Source organism: Malaclemys terrapin, chromosome 3, assembly GCF_027887155.1.
Source record: "Malaclemys terrapin pileata isolate rMalTer1 chromosome 3, rMalTer1.hap1, whole genome shotgun sequence".
Taxonomy (NCBI): Eukaryota; Metazoa; Chordata; order Testudines; family Emydidae; genus Malaclemys; species Malaclemys terrapin.
Window position 1 is genome coordinate 64824354 of NC_071507.1, and position 18643 is coordinate 64842996.

The following is an 18643-nucleotide window of genomic DNA, read 5'->3' on the forward strand; positions in this document are numbered from 1 at the left end:
TTTTTCCACCACCTGAGACGTTTAATGGTTCTTTCCACTTGCAAAGGTACAGTGATTTGTTTGGAAAGACAGTCTGTTCAGGGCATACATAAGTCCTTAGCCATGTCTGAACACATCTGAGATGCAGCCTCCCATGCGAGAAGGGTCCCTGAAGAGGGATGGGAAACAGAGGTGGGTATATGTGGGGAGAATGGAAATGAATGGAGTATCCCATAGTGACCACCTTAAGGTCCACTTGTCTGAGATGATGAGCTCACAGGCAGGTAGTAAGTGAGATAGGTGGTCTCCAAAAGGAGGTTGGATGGCAGAATTGTGCAGCAGAAGATCCAGAGAAAAAGGCTGTTTGAGGCCCTTGACTAAGTTGTCAAAACAGTTGCATAGAGAAATGTGCCTGCTGGTGGTTGTGGGAAGATGGTGGTCCCCTTTTTGGGGGGGCTCCGTAGAGCCATTGTGGGTGGAACTGAAATGATCAGGTGCATTATACTGTTTGAGACTTACGGAAGACTTCTGTTTGTTGCAGGCACACACATTCCCAATGACTGAAAGGGAGTGGAGGGAGGGGTCCATGTTAAAACTAAAGAGCTTGAGCCCTTCAACGGGGAAGTCTTTCACAATGTTCTGCATCTCCCTCAGGAGGCCAGAAGATTGGAACCAGGATGTTGTATAACTACTGCGGTAGCTAAGGACTGTGAAGCCACATTGGGGTTGTCAAGAGCTTATTGCAGGGAAGCTCTAGTGATCAGCTGACCTTCTGAAATGCGGGCTTGAAATTGTTCCCTGGGGTCTCAGGGGAGTTGTTCAATAAATTGAACAAACTGAGTAGTAGTAAAAATTATATTTTGCCTTCAAGGCCTAGTAATTTGTGACTCAAAATTGAAAGCAGCCAACAAATAGCTTTTCCTTACCCAGGAGATCAAGGCGTTTAGATGCCTTCTCGGAAGGAGAGGGTGTGGAGCATGCTTGACAGTTCTCTTTGTTGACCATGTCTACCACCAGGGAACTAGGAGTGGGATGGGAGAAGAAGTACTCCATTCCCTTGGGCAGAACGTTATATTTTTTATCTGGTGTTTGTAAACAGGTGGAATAGTGGTAGGTGTTTTTACCACAGAGTTCATGCAGGTGAGAACAGTGCCTCATTGATGGGTAGGGCGACCTTACACTGGGAGGAGATATGTGAAATGTCCACCAGAGAATGCTGAGACTACTAGACCTTCCTCCAAAGCAGTGTGGAAGGATTCAGTTAGACTCTTCATTAAGTCCTGGAAGGCCTTAAAGTCATCTGCATAAGAGGGCAAGGGTGGTATTACCATCTCATCAGATGAGAACTGTCCATAGTTGACCCTTCTTTGTTTGGTTGGTCTCGCTAATCTTGGGTCGCCTCAGGTTCCAAGAGAACATAAAATACTAGCGAGCAGTCTTTGGAGCCAGTGGCTGTTCAGTGAATCTAGGGCATCTGCTGGGCTCTGGAAAGTCCTCATCAGGGTACATCCCTAGAGGCATGTGCTGGTACGATGCTGTGACACAGCCTTGTACAGAAACCTCGTCAGAGGATGTGTTATCTCTTGAGTTGAAAGGGGGGAGCTTTCTGCATCAGTTCATCAGTGCATCCTGTTCTAGTGGGAAAGGGTTCAGACAAGTTGTTGAAGCAATACTGGGGCCTGGAATAGGGATTGATGCAGAACCAGGATGCTTCATGTGGTACCAGAGAGGCCAACAAGATGATAGCTGTGTGCTCAGAGAGCTGATGTCCTGAGGAGGACAGTACCTGAGAAGAAGCTGGGTATCACTCTGAGCTGTTTCTATGGCTCTAATCAGATGACACTACTACAGCCCTCAAGTTCCTGGTTTTAGATGCTTCTTGATGCCTAGAAGTATCAATTGTTACCAAGGAAAGGGCCTCCTGGTGCTATTTAACTGAAGACCTCTCCAACTGGACTTCTTAGGCAGTACTGACGCTTCGCTACCGGCACCAGCTAGAGCCTCAGCTGTACCTATTGTGGAACATGACGACTCCCAAGAGTCAGCTCTGTGTGGTGACTTAGTCCTCTTTCTAGAGTCTCTGCTAAGAAAAGGGGATGGTCTCTTCTTTTAGAGGGCTTCATGTCTAGAACTGCACCTGAAGTCACTGGTATGGCCTGAGACTGACCTAGAGGGACACAAACAGACCCCGTCGGAACTAAGGAGCATTCTATTAAGAGGAGCTTTAGCCTAGCCTCTCTTACCTTTGTGGGACCTGCTTTTAAACCCTATGCAGACTTTACACTTTGATGGGACAGGAGTTTCTCTGAGAGACTGAAGACAGCTAGAGTGACCATCACTATGAATAAAAGTTTTCTGGCAAATCTGGCAAGTCCTGAACCCCAGAATCTTAAACATACTTCAGGGAAGTATCATAGACCACAAAGAGCAAGGCATCAGGTTCAGAGGGGTGGAATCCCCAAACATAAGCGTTGCGCCAACTAATAAAAATAATGAGGTTAAATAAAAACCTAAATAAAATGAAACAAACATGGGAGTTAATAAGAAAAGCTGAAAGCAGTGGACACCACAGTTGCTTCATCTCAAGCCGCAGGCAGCTGAGAAGGAACTAGGGTGGTGGTGGGCCCATGCCTCTTTATAGGCCCTCACCTGGGAGCATGAGGCACTGCTCTATGCAAGTGCGGGTCCACAGACACTGCTATATACACTCTCCAGTTGCAAGTGCACAGGCGCACACACATCCTGCAGTGGTGCACCTATAGGAACACGTACTCGAAAAAGAAACAAATCTCAGTCACACGACTTCTCAGCCCACCACCTCCTCATCTGCAAAATGGAGCCGATACTTTCCTAGCTCACAGTCTCATTGTGATGCCTAACTAACATTAGAAGAGTTCTCTCTGAGCCTCCAAATCACAGTGAAAATGCAAAGTCTTATACAGACATTTTCCATAGCTAGTAGAGAAGATGCATCACAAATAAAAGCATGTAGGTCTCCAATTCTCTAGATTTGCCCTGGAAAATACTAAAAGGGAGGTTTAGGGTCAACAAGAGTACCCCTTACTGGTACAGAACTTTAGGTGTTCTCCCAAAACGATGTACACCAGATTCTGACTGTAGGAAACCAACCCTGAAGGTGGCCAGCAATTGAGAGTTTACAGAATCCAGTCGTTCTGAATAGGAAGGTGGTTCATTTATGATCTCTCCTCAATATCATATTCCCACTGACAAACTGTATCAGGTTCTAGTGGGTGCAGAGGGATCAGAGCACTTCTAAAACTGAAATGAACTTGGCACCAGAGGGTAGAAAGGAGCTAGAATATGCAAGACCAGGCTCTTTGTTCAGAAGCTAGACCATCAGGCATTGAAAAGCACCAAGAGAATTAAGGGGCCCTGAGAGTTCTCCATGGTGTTGAAACAAGGGAAACCCCTGACACAGAAGCTAAAATGGGAGTACTATGGCAGGCAGGCCACTGAGAGCACTGCAGAAATCTCTTTGCTGAGAGAGGGAGTGCAGTACAAAGAAAATTAGAGGTAAACCTGCCCACTAGGGAAGAATCCCCTACGCAAGGCTGAGACAAAAGTGAAGTTTCTAATGAAACAATAGAAAGCCTGAGCTCCCTAGCCAACAGCAGGGAAAACCAAGGGGGGAAAAAAAAAATCACTCAGGAGGTAGAAGAGATAAACCCCATCCAGAGAGAAACAGAAGCTGTGGTTCCTGCAGATTACAGGTTAGCGAAGGGAGGCTAAGACCACAGAGCTAGTGTAAAGGAATAGGTACTTAAAGAACACTAGGTATGTCTGCACTGCAGCCAAGCATGTGATTTGCAGCTTATGTAGATATACCTGTACTAGCTTGAATCCTACTAGCTTGCTAAGCACAGAAGTTAAGATGCGGCGCCGCAAGCTTCAGTGCAGGCTTCATAAGCCTGCCTGACCCCACTGGGTGTACACTTGCTTGTTCAGCCTGTGCCACTGCAGCTTTAAGTTTCTGTCGTTAATGAGCTACCTAGATTAAAGCTAGTGTGGGTATGTCTACCCAAGCTGTAAATCACACCCCAGGGGCTGTGTAGGGGTACCCTATATGTAAAGCCAGGTCCTTAGTTTTACATGTCATCTGAGAGACCCAGACAAAATGAACTGCAAGATATTCAGTTTAACTTCCACACTGAGTGAGACTGGGCTGAGGTTTGAACCTCTGGAGCTAAAGAGTGTAGTGATTTCAAATTTTATGCTTAAACCCCGAGTCATCTGTATTGGGATATGTATGGGTTAAGTAGAGACCTGGGAAGCTACTAATGTGCGGACATGGCATTAGGGGACAAAGGCATAAGGCTGTAGTTCTGTGTTTAATAAATAAGTTGCCATATTTTGCCCTTTCCTGTTGCTTGTTTGATAAGTGTTGCAGCTGCATAAGAAATGTGGGGATCTCAAAGGTACCTTTTGGGTAAAGCAGTGTTATCTCCTCCTCCCTTCCTTTCCCAGCTACGCAAAAAGTCCTGGTTTACGGCCCCTTCCTACCTCCCCTGAGAATTGCTCATGACCAGGGAGATTTGTGGCAAGAAATTGTTGCAAAAAATATATTTTTAAGGTAAAATGCCTGTGTAATATGTGTAATGCTGTGCACCATAGGGTGGGTTTACTAACAAAATGGGTGGTTTTGAGGTGTTGTAACAGATGTAGGCATGTACATACTAACAAACAAAAAGAATGGGCTGTAACTAATTCAGTGCTTACTAGTATCACAGTAAAGAAGCCTGTACTCATATCCACCTCTGGGTCAACCTGCTCTTTCTTCTAACAATCTGTGCACCCAAATCTTGAAAGAAAGCCTGAGGGAGCATGGACTCCAAAGATGTTTATAAAAGCTTCCAGCTGAGTTTAACTAGGGCTACATTTACACTACAAGCTTGTGGTGTGATTCGTCTGCTCGTGTATAAATAGTGTAGCCGTGGTGGCACTGGTAGCAGCAGAGGAAGAACAGCTGAGCCATTCTTAATACAATTCATCATCATGTTCCTATTACCTCTGGCATTTAGGGCAGTGATGAAGCTCCTCCACTCCTGACTGTTTCTGGCAAGTCTTTCACTGGTTCCGCAGCTGTACCCCAGGTTTTTCAGCTTGGCTTCCACAGCTCTTTGCCATGTTGTTTTCGGGCGACCTCGTTTTTGCCTGCCTTCAGGTGTTCATCTTATTGCTACTCTGGTGATGGAGCCAGTTTCCAACTGAAGCACTGGACCGATCCATCTCCATCGCCTCCTGGCAATGATGGTGCTCAGACCCTCTTGGCTGCACTGTGTCAACAGATCATGGTTTGAGATTGTTCTGGGCCAAAAAGATATGGAGGATTTTTCTTAGGCAGGTTTTATGGAATAAAGACAGTTTGGACATGTCATACTTTTCCATTCCCCAGCATTCTGAACTATAAAGTAGTGTTGAAAGTACGCAGCACTGATATATCTTGAGTTTGGTTTTGATGTTGTATTTTGATGATTTCCAGACTGTATTTAAGCTCCTAAAGGCGTTCCTGGCTTTACTGATTTTGTTCCGGATGTCCTGGCTTATTCCACCATCCTGGCTGATGGTGCTGCCCAAGTATGTGAATGTGTCTACATTGGTGAGAACATAATCCTCTATCCGTACTGGTGATGGTGAGACAATATTAAAGGTCATGACATTGGTCTTATTGCAGTTGATTTTCAGTCCAATTTGCTGGCCGAATGCATTGAGTCAAGTTGTTTTTCTTGTATATGATGTTGGATATATGATAGGAGAGCGACATCTGCGAATACAAACCCACCTGAAAATGGTAGATATGCACTCAGCATGGCTCAATCATGTCTCTGCTGTCACTACCAGTGCTACCCCAGCCACACTGCTATTTATACTTGCACTAGCTCAATGAGAGCTAATGTGAATGTGTATACACAAGCAGGAGAATCGCACTCCCAACTCAATGTATACATAGCCCAGGGGGAAAAAAACCATTGGTTGTGAGCCCTGTGTAGGAAAGGAGCTAGAAAGTACCTGTAAGAGCAAGCTTACCAGGGGCCAGCAGAGAAACCTCAGGCCTAGGCACCCTGAGAGAACAAGGCTAAGCTGATCAAGCAGCCAAACTGCTCAGGCAATGGGTCTCTGGAGAGATGAGAGACTGTTTCCTGCTTGTAGGTGGGGTGAAGACTAAGCTCTCTAGTATCAGATCAAGAGATAATAAATCTGTTCTTCATATTGTGGGTGGAACTACAGGAGGATGAAGGAGCACCACACAGAGGCTCAAGAGACAAAAATTTCTCCAGGAGCTGAAAGAAAAGCAGGCTGAAAGGTATTGCTTGTGGGACAGAGAGGCTGATAGGTGTCTATACAAAGGAGAAACAGAAGGAATGCCTGCTAAAGTGAGACTTACTAAAACTGGGACCATTTGAGAGACATCCAGATCCAAGAGCTCCTGGACCTTGCAAAGGCAGAGAAATTGCTGAAGAACTGGATAAGCCAGAGAGCAAGTGCCAAGCTGTGGCACAGTTCAGATAGCAGTAAGATAGGTAGACTGCTAGGACCTCCTGTGCTCCACTGAAACTGCCACTCCCTGCTTAAAGACGACATACATCTGATTGAATGGTATCTTCTGGCCAAGGAATCCCACACACCTAAAAGGATGAAGTGCTGTCGCAGAACTTAGTACTCTGCCTTTCACTCTCTCCTGCCTGTCTGAAGCAGAGCCCTTGGCGTTCTTCTTTCGGCACTTGTTCTTTTTTTCCTTTTCTTACCTTCTCTGTTTTCCTGTATGTTCATACCACAGAGAGAGACAAAGATGCATAGGCAGAAGGAAGGAGAGAGCAGGACTGGACTCGATGACCTTTCAGGGTCCCTTCCAGTTCTATGAGATAGGTATCTCTCTATATATTATTTTATTTAGAGGTAACCAATCCATGCTGCTGAGGCCAGGAAGCAAAGAAAACTTCAAGGTGGTCAAAATTAGGCTTATTAAATAGGGGTGGGGGTTTCTCAAATCTTTGCATCCCAGTAAGTAGCATCATAAGACTGACATACAGTAAAATACTTGCAGTAGCGGGGAAAAATTAAGTCTTTAACAACAGAATTTAAACAATTAAATGAGGAATTCAACCTTTTACATCTTGGCAATAGCAAGTTACTACTTAATTTTCCACTCTGATCAACTGATTATATTTTTGATCTGAATAAAGTCAATATGATCTTTTGACTTTGGCTAAAAAGTCTGTGGGCTAAAAAAACAAATATATTGGAAAAGAATTAGTTACCAGTTTAAACAACAAATACTGTTATTTGGTGATGAGATCTATTCTACAATGAACTATATTTAAAAATAACCATTACAGTAAGGTTTTCTTTCTAAATTTTTTCAGTGGTTACTGGGGAAGATATAGGGAGTGTTTAGCATTCATTAATATATGGACTATTTGAAAACATTTTTAGAGATATGAGAATTAAGTATATATTAATTTCTATTGGTAATGCTGAAGACCTTAAAACATGCACGTTTAACAACATTTTTTGAAGGACAAGTAGCAGCAGTTGATGGCAAGGATATTATATGAAACCATGCTTCGTAAATCCCATTCTAGCCTCCTTTACCAATCCATGTGAAATACTTTCAGAATCTATCAGCAATCCTCTTAACCCACTCCAGATTCTTTTATCCCCTTAGACTAGAGTCCCGCAGTAGAGCTTCCTCTGGCTAATGAAAAATTAGGGGGGTTGTTGGCAGGCCTCCCAAATCAGCATCACTTTAGATCAGGGGTTGGCAACCTTTCAGAAGTGGTGTGCCGAGTCTTCATTTCTTCACTCTAATTTAAGGTTTCGCGTGCCAGTAATACATTTTAACGTTTTTAGAAAGTCTCTTTCTAGAAGTCTATAATATATAACTGAACTATTGTTGTATGTAAAGTAAACAAATTTTGTAAAATGTTTAAGAAGCTTCATTTAAAATTAAATTAAAGTGCAGAGCCCCCTGGACCGGTGGCCAGGACCCAGGCAGTGTGAGTGCCACTGAAAATCAGCTCGCGTGCCATAGGTTGCCTACCCCTGCTTTAGATGTTGCTCCATCAAAGAACAAGTTCCCCAATCAACTCCAGGAGGAGGCAATGTCATCCAATCATCTAACACTCAATATAGTCTTCCTATTTGCAGTTCCTCAAGCAAGGACTTGTGGAGAGTCCTGAGTCCACTGTTCCACTTGCTGCCAATGCAAATTTGTGGGCATGTACTTCAGGCATTCTAACCCCGATGGAGATACCACATAGGTACTGCTAAGAATACCCCAAAATTAATTCATTTAAATATGGTTAGGCAGTATAGTATGTGTAGAAACTTTTCAGCCATGATTCACACACACAGTGTTGCAATGGGGTGAACATGAAAGTGTCACATCCTAGTTACAGAAACACTTATTTGTATTATAGACAGAGCCTACAGCTATTTCTGGAAGTAAAAAAAAAAAAAATTAACTTGAGTATTAAAGATAAAACTCAATTTTTACCTCTCTGTTGAAAGTATATGTATTAACTTTAATAAAAATTCACTGAACATCTGAGGACAAGTTGAAGAAAGGTGCACTTGTAATCGAGTAAGAAATTCTTGCATAGCTTGTGTAGCTGTTGGCCCAACCTGAAAAGAGATTTCAAAAGTTGTTTATGCTACGAGGAAGCTTTTGTTTACAGTACATTGACTGTAAAATGTTTTATGAGAAAAGCATTATGTCAACTAAACTTGCATTCCTGAATAATGTCTGTGGAATTTCCATTGGGTGGATACAAGTCTTAACTTTTCTTATTTGCATTCTACCACCAGCGATGGGTCATAACACCACAAACATTCAGTTCTTGGTTAAAAACAAAGATTATTCCCCTCAAAACAGTTATCTTTTTTTAGAAAATTTCTGATCTTTAATGAGTAATTTAGCTTATCTAACATGAAACCTCTTAATCTGAACTGATTTTCACATAGAAACATATGTATTAAAAGTAGTCCGCAAATAAATATGTAATATAGGCTGGTTAAAAAATATGAGAATCTTAATTTTCATATTTCCTGACTTGATACATACTTTACTATGTAATCCTAAAATGGTTCATTAACAGTTCTCCTAACCAATTTGATTTCAGTTAATAGGGTTTACTTGCATTATTTTACTGTATCTGAAAACAAAATTGTTATTAGGAAATCCCTCACATGGAATATCAAATCACTGGTATACTTTGTAGTGTTTCATTCTACCATAATCCTCCAGAATAGTTCGGAAAAGAAAAAAACATATCCATGAGTTATGCTATTAAATAAAGAAACTAACAGCATGAACAAAGGAAAGTTACTTACCTTACCAATAACTTGAGAAGAAAGCAAACTCTGGCAAGTCAGGTGTAAAAGTATAATCAGGAAGGCCAAAAAAAGAATAGGAAGAGCAACTAGCACACACAGACACAAAAACTAACAGTCAACATTTTTCTAAGTATATCAGAAGCAAGAAGCCTGCCACACAGTTAGTGGGGCTACTGGATGATCGAGGTGCTAAAGGAGCACTCAAAAAAGACAAGGCCATTGCAGAGAACTTAAACAAATTCTTTGCATTGGTTTTCACAGCAGAAGATGCGAAGGAGATTCCCACACCTGAGCCATTCTTTTTAGGTGACAAATCTGAGAAACTGTCCCAGAGTGAGGTGTTAACTGGCAGTTTTGGAACAAATTGATAAATTAAATAGTAAAAAGTCACCAGGACCAGATGGTATTCTCCCAAGAGTTCTGAAGGAACTAAAATATGAAACTGCAGAAATACTAACTGTGGTATGTAACCTTTCGCTTAAATCAGCCCCTGCACCAGATGACGAAGGATAGCTAATGTAACACCGTTTTTTTAAAAAGGCTCCAGAGGCAAACCTGGCAATTACAGGCTGGTAAGGCTAACTTCAGTACCAGGGAAATTGGTTGAAACTACAGTAAAGAAAGGAATTATCAGACACATCAACACGATATGTTGGAGAAGAATCAGTGCAGTTCTTGTAAAGGGAAACCATGACTCGCCAATCTGCTAGAATTCTTTGAAAAGTCAACGAACATGTGAATATGGGTGACCCAGTGGATATAGTATACTTGAACTTCAAAAAAAAAAAAAAAAAAACAAAAAACCTACCACACACCTTTGACAAGGTCCCCCACAAAAGGCTCTTAAGCAAAGAAAGCAGGCATACGATAAGAGGGAAGGTCCATACATGGATCAGTAACTGGTTAAAACATAGGTAAAAGAGTAGGAATAAATGGTTAATTTTCACAGTGGAAAGAGGTAAATACTGAGGTCCCCCAAGGATCTGTACCAGGACCTGTGCTGTTCAATTTATTCATAAATGATCTGGAAACAGGGATAAACAGTGAGATGGCAAAGTTTGCAGATGATACAAAATTACTCAAGATAGTTAAGTTGAAAGCTGACTGAAGCGTTACAAAGGGACCTCACAAAACTCTCACTGGGCAAGCAAATGGCAGATGACATTCAATGTTGATAAGTGCAAAGTAACGCACATTGGAAAACATAATTCCCAACTATACATCTAAAATGATGGGGTCTAAATTATGGAGAGAAAACTAAAACAATCCAGATTTCTGCTATGGAAATGTTCTTCAATAGAGCTACAAATGTGGATTCAGCTCTAGTGGAATGTGCTATTACTCAGTGAGAAGGCTGCACCCCCATATTTTCATAGCAGGTCAAGATGCAACCCCACTTCGCCTTTATGTGAAAACTGGCTGGCTCTTCATACCATCTGTAACGGATATAAATAGCCTGAGAGAGACCTGGAATGGTTTAGTCTTGTCCAGATAGAACGCAGAGGCCCTTCGGACATCCAGTGAATGAAGGCTTGATTTTTCTCTGAAGAAATGAGGTTTTGGGTAGAAAACTTGTAGGTGAATCTCCTGATTAATGTTATGCTCCGGGAGACCTTTGGAAGGAAGTGAGGATGGGGATGTAGTATAACCTTGGCTTTGTAGAAGGTGATGGATGCTGCATCAGCCCAGCTCCCCCATTCTCCTTCCTAAGGTGATGGCAATTAGGAACAAAATGTTCAGGGAGAGATGGAAGAGGGAGCAGGTTGCCATTGGTTTGAAGGTTTTCCATAAGGCATTTAAAACAAGGTTGGGGGGCCAGGTGTCAAAGAGAGAACAAGTTCTAAGAAATCTAATTGCTGTAGGATAGGCAAAGACTGAAGCCTTGGATGGGTGAGTGGAAGGCTGTGATGACAGCCAGATGTACTCTAATAGGTAGTAGACCAGGATCTTGGAAAGCAGGACTTCCAAGGCTTGAGAAGATGGGAAGGACACCAGAATTGGAAGCATTTCCATTTCCATGGAGGTAAGTCTTGTGAGTAGTGGACTTTCCACTGGATAAGAAAACTGACTGAAATCTATCTGAAAAGACCAACTTCATGCCTGAGAGTGATTTAGGAAGGAGGGATTAGGATGGATGATGGTCCCTGAGTTCTGAGTCAATAGGTCCTTTGTGAAAAGCAATCTAAGAGGCATTAACTCCGAGACATGGATGCGGTTTGGGGTTACCACACCTGTCTCAGCCAAACAGGTGCTATGAGCATAGCTCTTGCTCCTTCTAAGCACCGCCTGAAAAGGGTTTTAAGGATTAACAGAATAGATGGAAAGGCATAAAGAAGGATATTGGGCCTTGGTGTTATCAGGCATCCCCCTGAGAATTGTGGCTTTAGCCTCCCTTGGAGCAGAGCAGGCAACATTCCATGTTGTTTGGGGTGGCCAAGAAGTTTACCCTGGCATCCCCTAGGGATATATACTCATGCCTCCCTATATACCCTCATTTAGAGCACTTGGCACTGCTCAGCTCAGACAAGGGCTGGCAGACATAACTTTGCAGTCTCTGATCGAGACTCACAAGCACTCATACAGCCTATGGTAGTGCACTCATCGGGACATATACTTGAAGAACAATAATTACACAGAAAAATTATCACAATAATCTAAAACCATACAAGTGATGATGGTGCAAGCCATGGACATAATTTTACCTAGTGTTGTAAAACCTCATTAACTATAATTCTGAGTTACTTCTGTTTTTGTAATTAGCAGCATTACCTGTTGACTGTGTTGATTTGTTCCATGAGGATTAGTGCCTGAAAGAAATTTCACTAAAACATGAATGAGGTTGGGATCTGACACCAACAGTTGGGCAGTACTTTCCTGAGCTCCGATGGCACTGCTTGAACCAGCTAAAAACAAAAACATAAAAACAGAATTTGAACTGCAAGTACTAAAAAAATTAATAAAATTTATACTTTTATACACACGATGCTTTATTCATTACTCCATTTTGAATAATGATGTATAAACAACTATAAGTTATTTACCATTCACTGAGGTTCTGAGTATACCATTTTCCCACCACCAAATCTAACAACCCCCCAACTGGATAGTTCCCTCTGAGATGTGTGCCTGGATGGCCGCGCACAAGAGAATGAAGGGCCACCCACCTAAATTAGTGGAGCCGCGCAGGTGTGGCTCCACTAATTAGGTGCCTGAACCCTGGAGAAGACACATATATAAGGTGATGTTGTGGCCTTGGGGGGGAATAGGGAGTAGATGGGAGGGGACAGTGGCGTGAGAAGAGGGGGTGGGGGGAATTTGGGACATGCAGGGCTGCGGCAACCAGAGAAAGAGGCAACTTTCCCCAGCTCCAGGGCTGCGACTGCCGGGGAGAGATGGCCCTCCTTCCCAGCCCCAGCTCGGAGGCTGCCACGGTGGGGGAGAGAGGGCACATCCATCGCATTAAAAAGGTAATACTACTGATATTAAAATGTGAGTTGTGTGCTTTTATTTGTAGAACAAAAAAAAATATATATATATATATATATATTTTTTTTTAATTAATATAGCACTTTTATCCAAAGTGCTTTACTATAGTTAGCTAATGGTACAAGCAACATTTGGAAAGATCATTAAGTGGTCCACAGAGACCCTCAGCAATTTTCAAGTGGTCCCCGAAAAAAAAAAAGTTTGAGAACCACTGATCTAGTCTGCTCTCCTGTATAACACAGGCCATAGAACTTCCCCAAAATAATTCCTAGAGCATAACTTTTAGAAAAACACCCAGTCTTGATTTTAAAATGGTCAGTGATGAAGAATCCACCACAACCCTAGGTAAATTGTTACAGTGATTAATCACTCTCACCACTAAAAATGTTCACCTTATTTCAAGTCTGAATTTCTCTGGCTTTAACTTCCAGCTACTGGATGTGTTATACCTTTCTCTGCTAGACTGAAGAGCCCTTTATCCACTATTTGTTCCCCATATAGGTACTTATAGACTAATCAAGTCACCTCTTATCTTTTTCTTTGTTAAACTAAATAAATTGAGCTCTATGAGTCCCTAACTATAAGGCATAGTTTCTCATCTTTTAACCATTCTCATGGCTCTTCTCTGAATCGCATCCAATTTATCAACAGTCTTCTTGAACTGGGGACACCAGAACTGGACACAGTATTCCGGCAGCAGTTGCACCAGTGTCAAATACAGAGGTAAAATTACTTTTATATTCCTACTCAAGATTCCTCTGTTTATGCATCCAAAAATTGCATTAGCTCTTTTGACCAAATCATCACATTGCGAGCTCATGTTCACCTAATTATCCACCATGACCCCCAAATCTTTTTCAGAGTCACTGCTTCCCAAGATAGAGTCCCTCATCCGGTAAGTATGTCCTACACTCTTTGTTCCTAGATATATGCGCTTACATTTAGCTGTATTAAAATGCATAATGTTTATTTGCACCCAGTTTACCAAGTGATACAGACTACTCTGTATCTGTGATTCGTCCTCTTCATCCTTTACTACTCCCCACCCAATTTGTGTGTCATCTGCAAACTTATTCAGAGAGGATTTTATGTTTTCTTCCAGATCGTTGATAAAAAATGTTAAATAGCATAGGTCCAAGAACCAATCCATGTGAGACCCCACTGGAAACACACCCTCTTGATGACGATTCCCCATTTACAATTTCATTGAGATCTATCAGTTAACCAATTTTTAATCCATTTAATGTGTGCCATGTTAAATTTGTATCATTCTAGTTTTTTAGTCAAAATGTCATGCAGTAGCCAGTCAAACATCTTACAGAAGTCTAAGTATATTATGTCAACACTTACTTTTATCAACCAAGCTTGTAATCTCATTTTAAAAAAAGGTATCAAGTTAGTTTAACAGGATAAGGGTTCCATAAAGCCATGCTAATTGGCATTAATTACAGTACTCTCTTAATTCTTCATTAATCAAATTCCACATCAGTCACTCCACTCAATTTCTGAATTTGCCCATAAAATATTCTTAAGATAGAAGCAAGTTTTAGTTTTGTGGAGGCAATATGTTCAGAGAACTCTATTCTAACCTTTGATCTTCCTCAGCCCAGGTCTTTTCTATTATTAAATGCACTCATTAAGCTCTCAGGCAAGGACTATGTAGTCTATCTGCTCTTTAAAACAGACTTTTGGCAACTACTATATATACTTCAAGATTTGTCAATAGGAATAAACCCCCCAAGTTTGGGGGTGAGAGTGATATTGAAATACAGATAAAATTAGAATATATCAGATGATCCAAAATAAGGCTTAATGAATACATAGCAAACTTAATCATATGCAAGGCACGTGAGTAAGAAAACTCAGCTACAACAGACTTGGGAAAGTGTGGAAGCCCTACTGGAATAGATACATTTACTTACTTTCATCAAACTGTACTGGCCTGAACATCTATTTAGATAGATATAGACTTCAACCCAATGGATGAGATGAGGAAAAAATACTGAGAAAGTTTGCTTTCTTTGTATTTGAGAGTTTCCTTGGCATCTATTTTATCAAGAATAGCTTCTCCCTTGGAAAGGATGTAGATGAGCGAAAAAGGAAATTCTGTCTCTCAGAGACTTCCTCTTCATTATACAATAGTTTCCTTACACTAACTAGTAAGTCTCCACCCACCAGGAGGCAAAGTACTGTCAATCAAGATGAGTATTAAATCCTGACAACTTCTATCTCAACTGAAAAGCTTTCAAAGCAGTGAAATAAAGTTAATGGTGGAGAGGCTTGCCATGAACAGAAATCCCTCTAGGAAAATGGAGGGAAACAGGAGGGAAGAAGAGGAAAACAAAAATAGAAGAATTTTCAGTGAGTAGTTTTCCTTTGTCATAAGTTGCCTGTCCACAATTACAGATTTTTCATATTAATTAGATACAGCAAACACATACTGAAAGAGATTCTTACAGAGGTGTAAAGAGCATATGCTTCACACTGATTTGCCAATATTGTTCTGAGTCCAATTAATTAAGCCAAGACTGATGAAGAAAACTAAACTGGGGCTCAAAGAGAAAACAGGCTGAAGCAGCCGTCTCAACCTCAGAGGTAGGCAACATCAGCCCCATGAAACAGTAAAGAGGGGATGTGCTGTAGTCATTCAATTATTTTTGTAAATTCTGTCCCTCCTTAGATTAAAACATTGCACAACAATATATTCTATAAGTGTCCCTGGTGTAATGTTCAATATATTTATAGTAGTTAGATGCAAACAGACATACAATCTTCCTGAAAAATCCACTGAATGCTATTGGGAAGATGAGGTATTCACCATCTTTATTCAATAAATGATTGGTCATATCACATTGACCAAGTAATGTTAGTGGCGATTCTTTTGTTCCTAATTTTTTTTTCTTTTTCACTTGCAACATTTAGTAGTGAAACTGCAAGTTAATTTTTTATGGAGGAGTGTATTCAGGATACAGTGTTTAAATTGCCCCTTGTGCATTACCTGGAGGTGAAGTTACTAAAAAAATTGCAGGTGGTTTTTTTGGCTAAGTGCATCTTCACCTTTCAATATTTCTGAGACCCAAATCACTGCATAAAAGCGGGGGGCGGGGGGGAGGAGGAGGGGAAGGAGGAAAAGGGCAGCAAGGCACCTCCCTTTTCTGGCCAGACTTAGCACTTCCCCGCTCTGGCGATGGCAGGCCTGGGGTAAATCAGCCCCTCTGGGCAGGGTTTGCCTTCCCCCTTCTGTGCTACTTTGGACATATTTTCAGGGTAGGCCTCAGGGTCGGCCTAAGGGGTGATCCTCCACCAAACAAAAAGAAACAGTCTCGAACACAAAAACAAAGGTGGATACCTTTTCCCTGCCTCCTCACTGGGGCAGGTTGTGGTCCTGTTTGCCCTGGGGTGTCAGTCCTTCCCCTAGCAGGCACTCAGATTTGGCTGTTTCCCCTATGGGAAGGAGCACGGCCTCTCACCCTTGAGAAGCTTATATCCCTGCTGCCACTAGCCTGGCAGCAGGTTCTCTTTCCCCTTTTCTCTCACCACAGGAGCTGTTTTTAAAGGTCTCAAGCAGCCCTTAATTGGATTCAGGTGTCCCTAATTGACCTGAGGTAACTCTTTCTCAGTTCATAAGGAAGAGGGCCTGTAACATTCTAAGGCTCAAGGTTTACAGAGGCCAAACATGTTAATTGGAGGGCAGTGTTGAACAACCACCACCTATATATTGAAATTCCCAGCAGTGCTCTGCCTGAAAGGAGCAAAGACAATTCTGCAGTCCTTCTTGAGTTTGCTGAAGAACAGCTTCAAGTTGATCATGTCTTCATTTGCTTCCACAAGAACAGATGACAGAGCTGCATTGCTCTGTACTTTCAACTTTTTGGGCTTTGAGATTGTGAGACCAGGGCATCCCCTTGTCCCCAAGAGACCAGATGCTTGCTTCATGGCCTATATGTTTGAGAGAGACTCTTCAGAAGCAGCACGCTCTTGCAGTCGTCTGGCCTGACTTTGTCACAGGGGAGAAGGTGTTGAAGACTAAGATACAGCTCCTGAAGGAAGCTGATATAGTGCTTCTGGAAAACCTGAAACAGTGACTTAAGTTATCATTGAGGCTACATTTTGAGGCTGATAGCATAAAGTCTCACTTTTAAGATCAAATTTTATGTACTGCTCTTTTAGTTCAATAGACAGCTTTATTCAAGGAAACATTTTATCTTGGAGAACCCAAAGAAACTGTTTTTCTGCATTTTGAAATTAACAAGAATCCGTTCTATCTTGCTATTTAACAAATCCTAATATTCACATTTTGTTTTAGGAAAATAATGTGTTTTTCATTTTGTCAGTCCTCTTCATTTCCTACCACTTCCTTCATCTTTTGTCATACTGAGACAGATAAATTAATACAATACTGTATGGTAATCGCTAAACAGTCATTTGCAATATAGATAAGCAACTTTCCCAGTTATTAATCAGAATGTGAATCAAACATCTAATCAATTCAATAATGAAAGTTAATGGTGCAAATATCTGTAAGGTGCAGGTGCAGCCCAAAAGACACTGATCTTGTACACAAGGTCACATGTGCACAGAGTGGGAGCCCCATGGACAAATACTCAAAGAAGAAAGTTTTCCTGTTGGTTGTTTTGAGGATTCTCTCCTGTCTACCTAGAAGCACTATAAGCTGGTTTTGTCATCTTTACAGCAAAGGATCTGTAATGCTGCCTTTCTTCTCCTCTCATGGATATACTTTTTCCCTCCCTCTCATATAGGGTCTTGAAGGGCAAGTCTTCTGTAGTGTTCTGGACCTCCCTGCGAAACCTGGAAGAATGAGCCATGATTCCTGGTGCATCATGATAGCCGTTGCCATTGACCTTGATCCAATGTCGGCTGCATCAACCGCAGACAATAATGCAGTTCTGACCACCAGCTTGCCTTCCCTGACAAAGGCCTGAAATTAAACCCTGTTCTGTTGGGATAATTAGTCCCTAGAAATGTTGAATAATTTACATCATACTTAGCCAACACAGCTTGATGGCTCAATATAAAAAATTGGAGGCTAGTAGATGTAAACACCTTTCTCCCCAGCAGGTCCAGATGTTTGGCCTCCTTATCAGTGGTGACTGTTGGGTATTGCTGCCTACATCTTTCTGTGGCAGCCTAAACAACCAGGGAGTTTGGAGGGAAGTGGAAAAATAAAAACTCTGCTTTCTTTGCCAGGACAAAGTCACATTTCTCAGATCTCTTGGGGGTAGGAGGTTGCACATTGCCAGTGTATGCCATTTGACTCATGCCTCTTCCAGCATGGCTTCGTTCACCAGAAGTCCTATCTGGCTGAATCCTGTGGGTTGCAGGATGTCTAAGAGCTTATGCTATGTATCCTGGACTTCATCTAAGGAGAGCTGGAGTTCTTCCGCCACCCTTCATAGCAGCTCTTGGAATTGCCTGTGGCTTAACTCTCAGTGGAATACACACAGGGACCAAAATGCAAAGGAGAAAGTGACTTTCCACACACTAATTGAAATGCTGTGTAACAGAACACAATCTTTCGTCCAATCTGTGAGAACTGATTCAAAGAAACTGATAAGCTCAGAGGTTGTTCAATAACATCTAAGAATGAAACAAAGTCCCCATGTTTGAGCAACAAGACCATTTGCACTCTCTATCTTGCATCAGTGTCAAACCTTAAATAATTTCTCCCTCTCTAAATGCACTCAAAACTGGGCTCAGAGCCAAGGCTAATTTCCTCATTGCAATTACAAAACAAATCAAAAGGTGATCCAAAAAAAAGGGATAATCTCATGTTATTTCTCAAAGTTTAAATCTTAAGATTTGA

General features: G+C 41.7%; 1 protein-coding gene across 1 annotated transcript in view; it reads right to left on the reverse strand.

Moving 5' to 3' along the window:
- The window catches only part of BIRC6 (baculoviral IAP repeat containing 6), a 310956-nt gene that overhangs the window by 169469 nt on the left and 122844 nt on the right, over nt 1–18643 (reverse strand). The window contains 2 exon segments of the mRNA XM_054021501.1: nt 8495–8622; nt 12103–12236. Coding sequence (XP_053877476.1) covers nt 8495–8622; nt 12103–12236 — 262 coding nt within the window.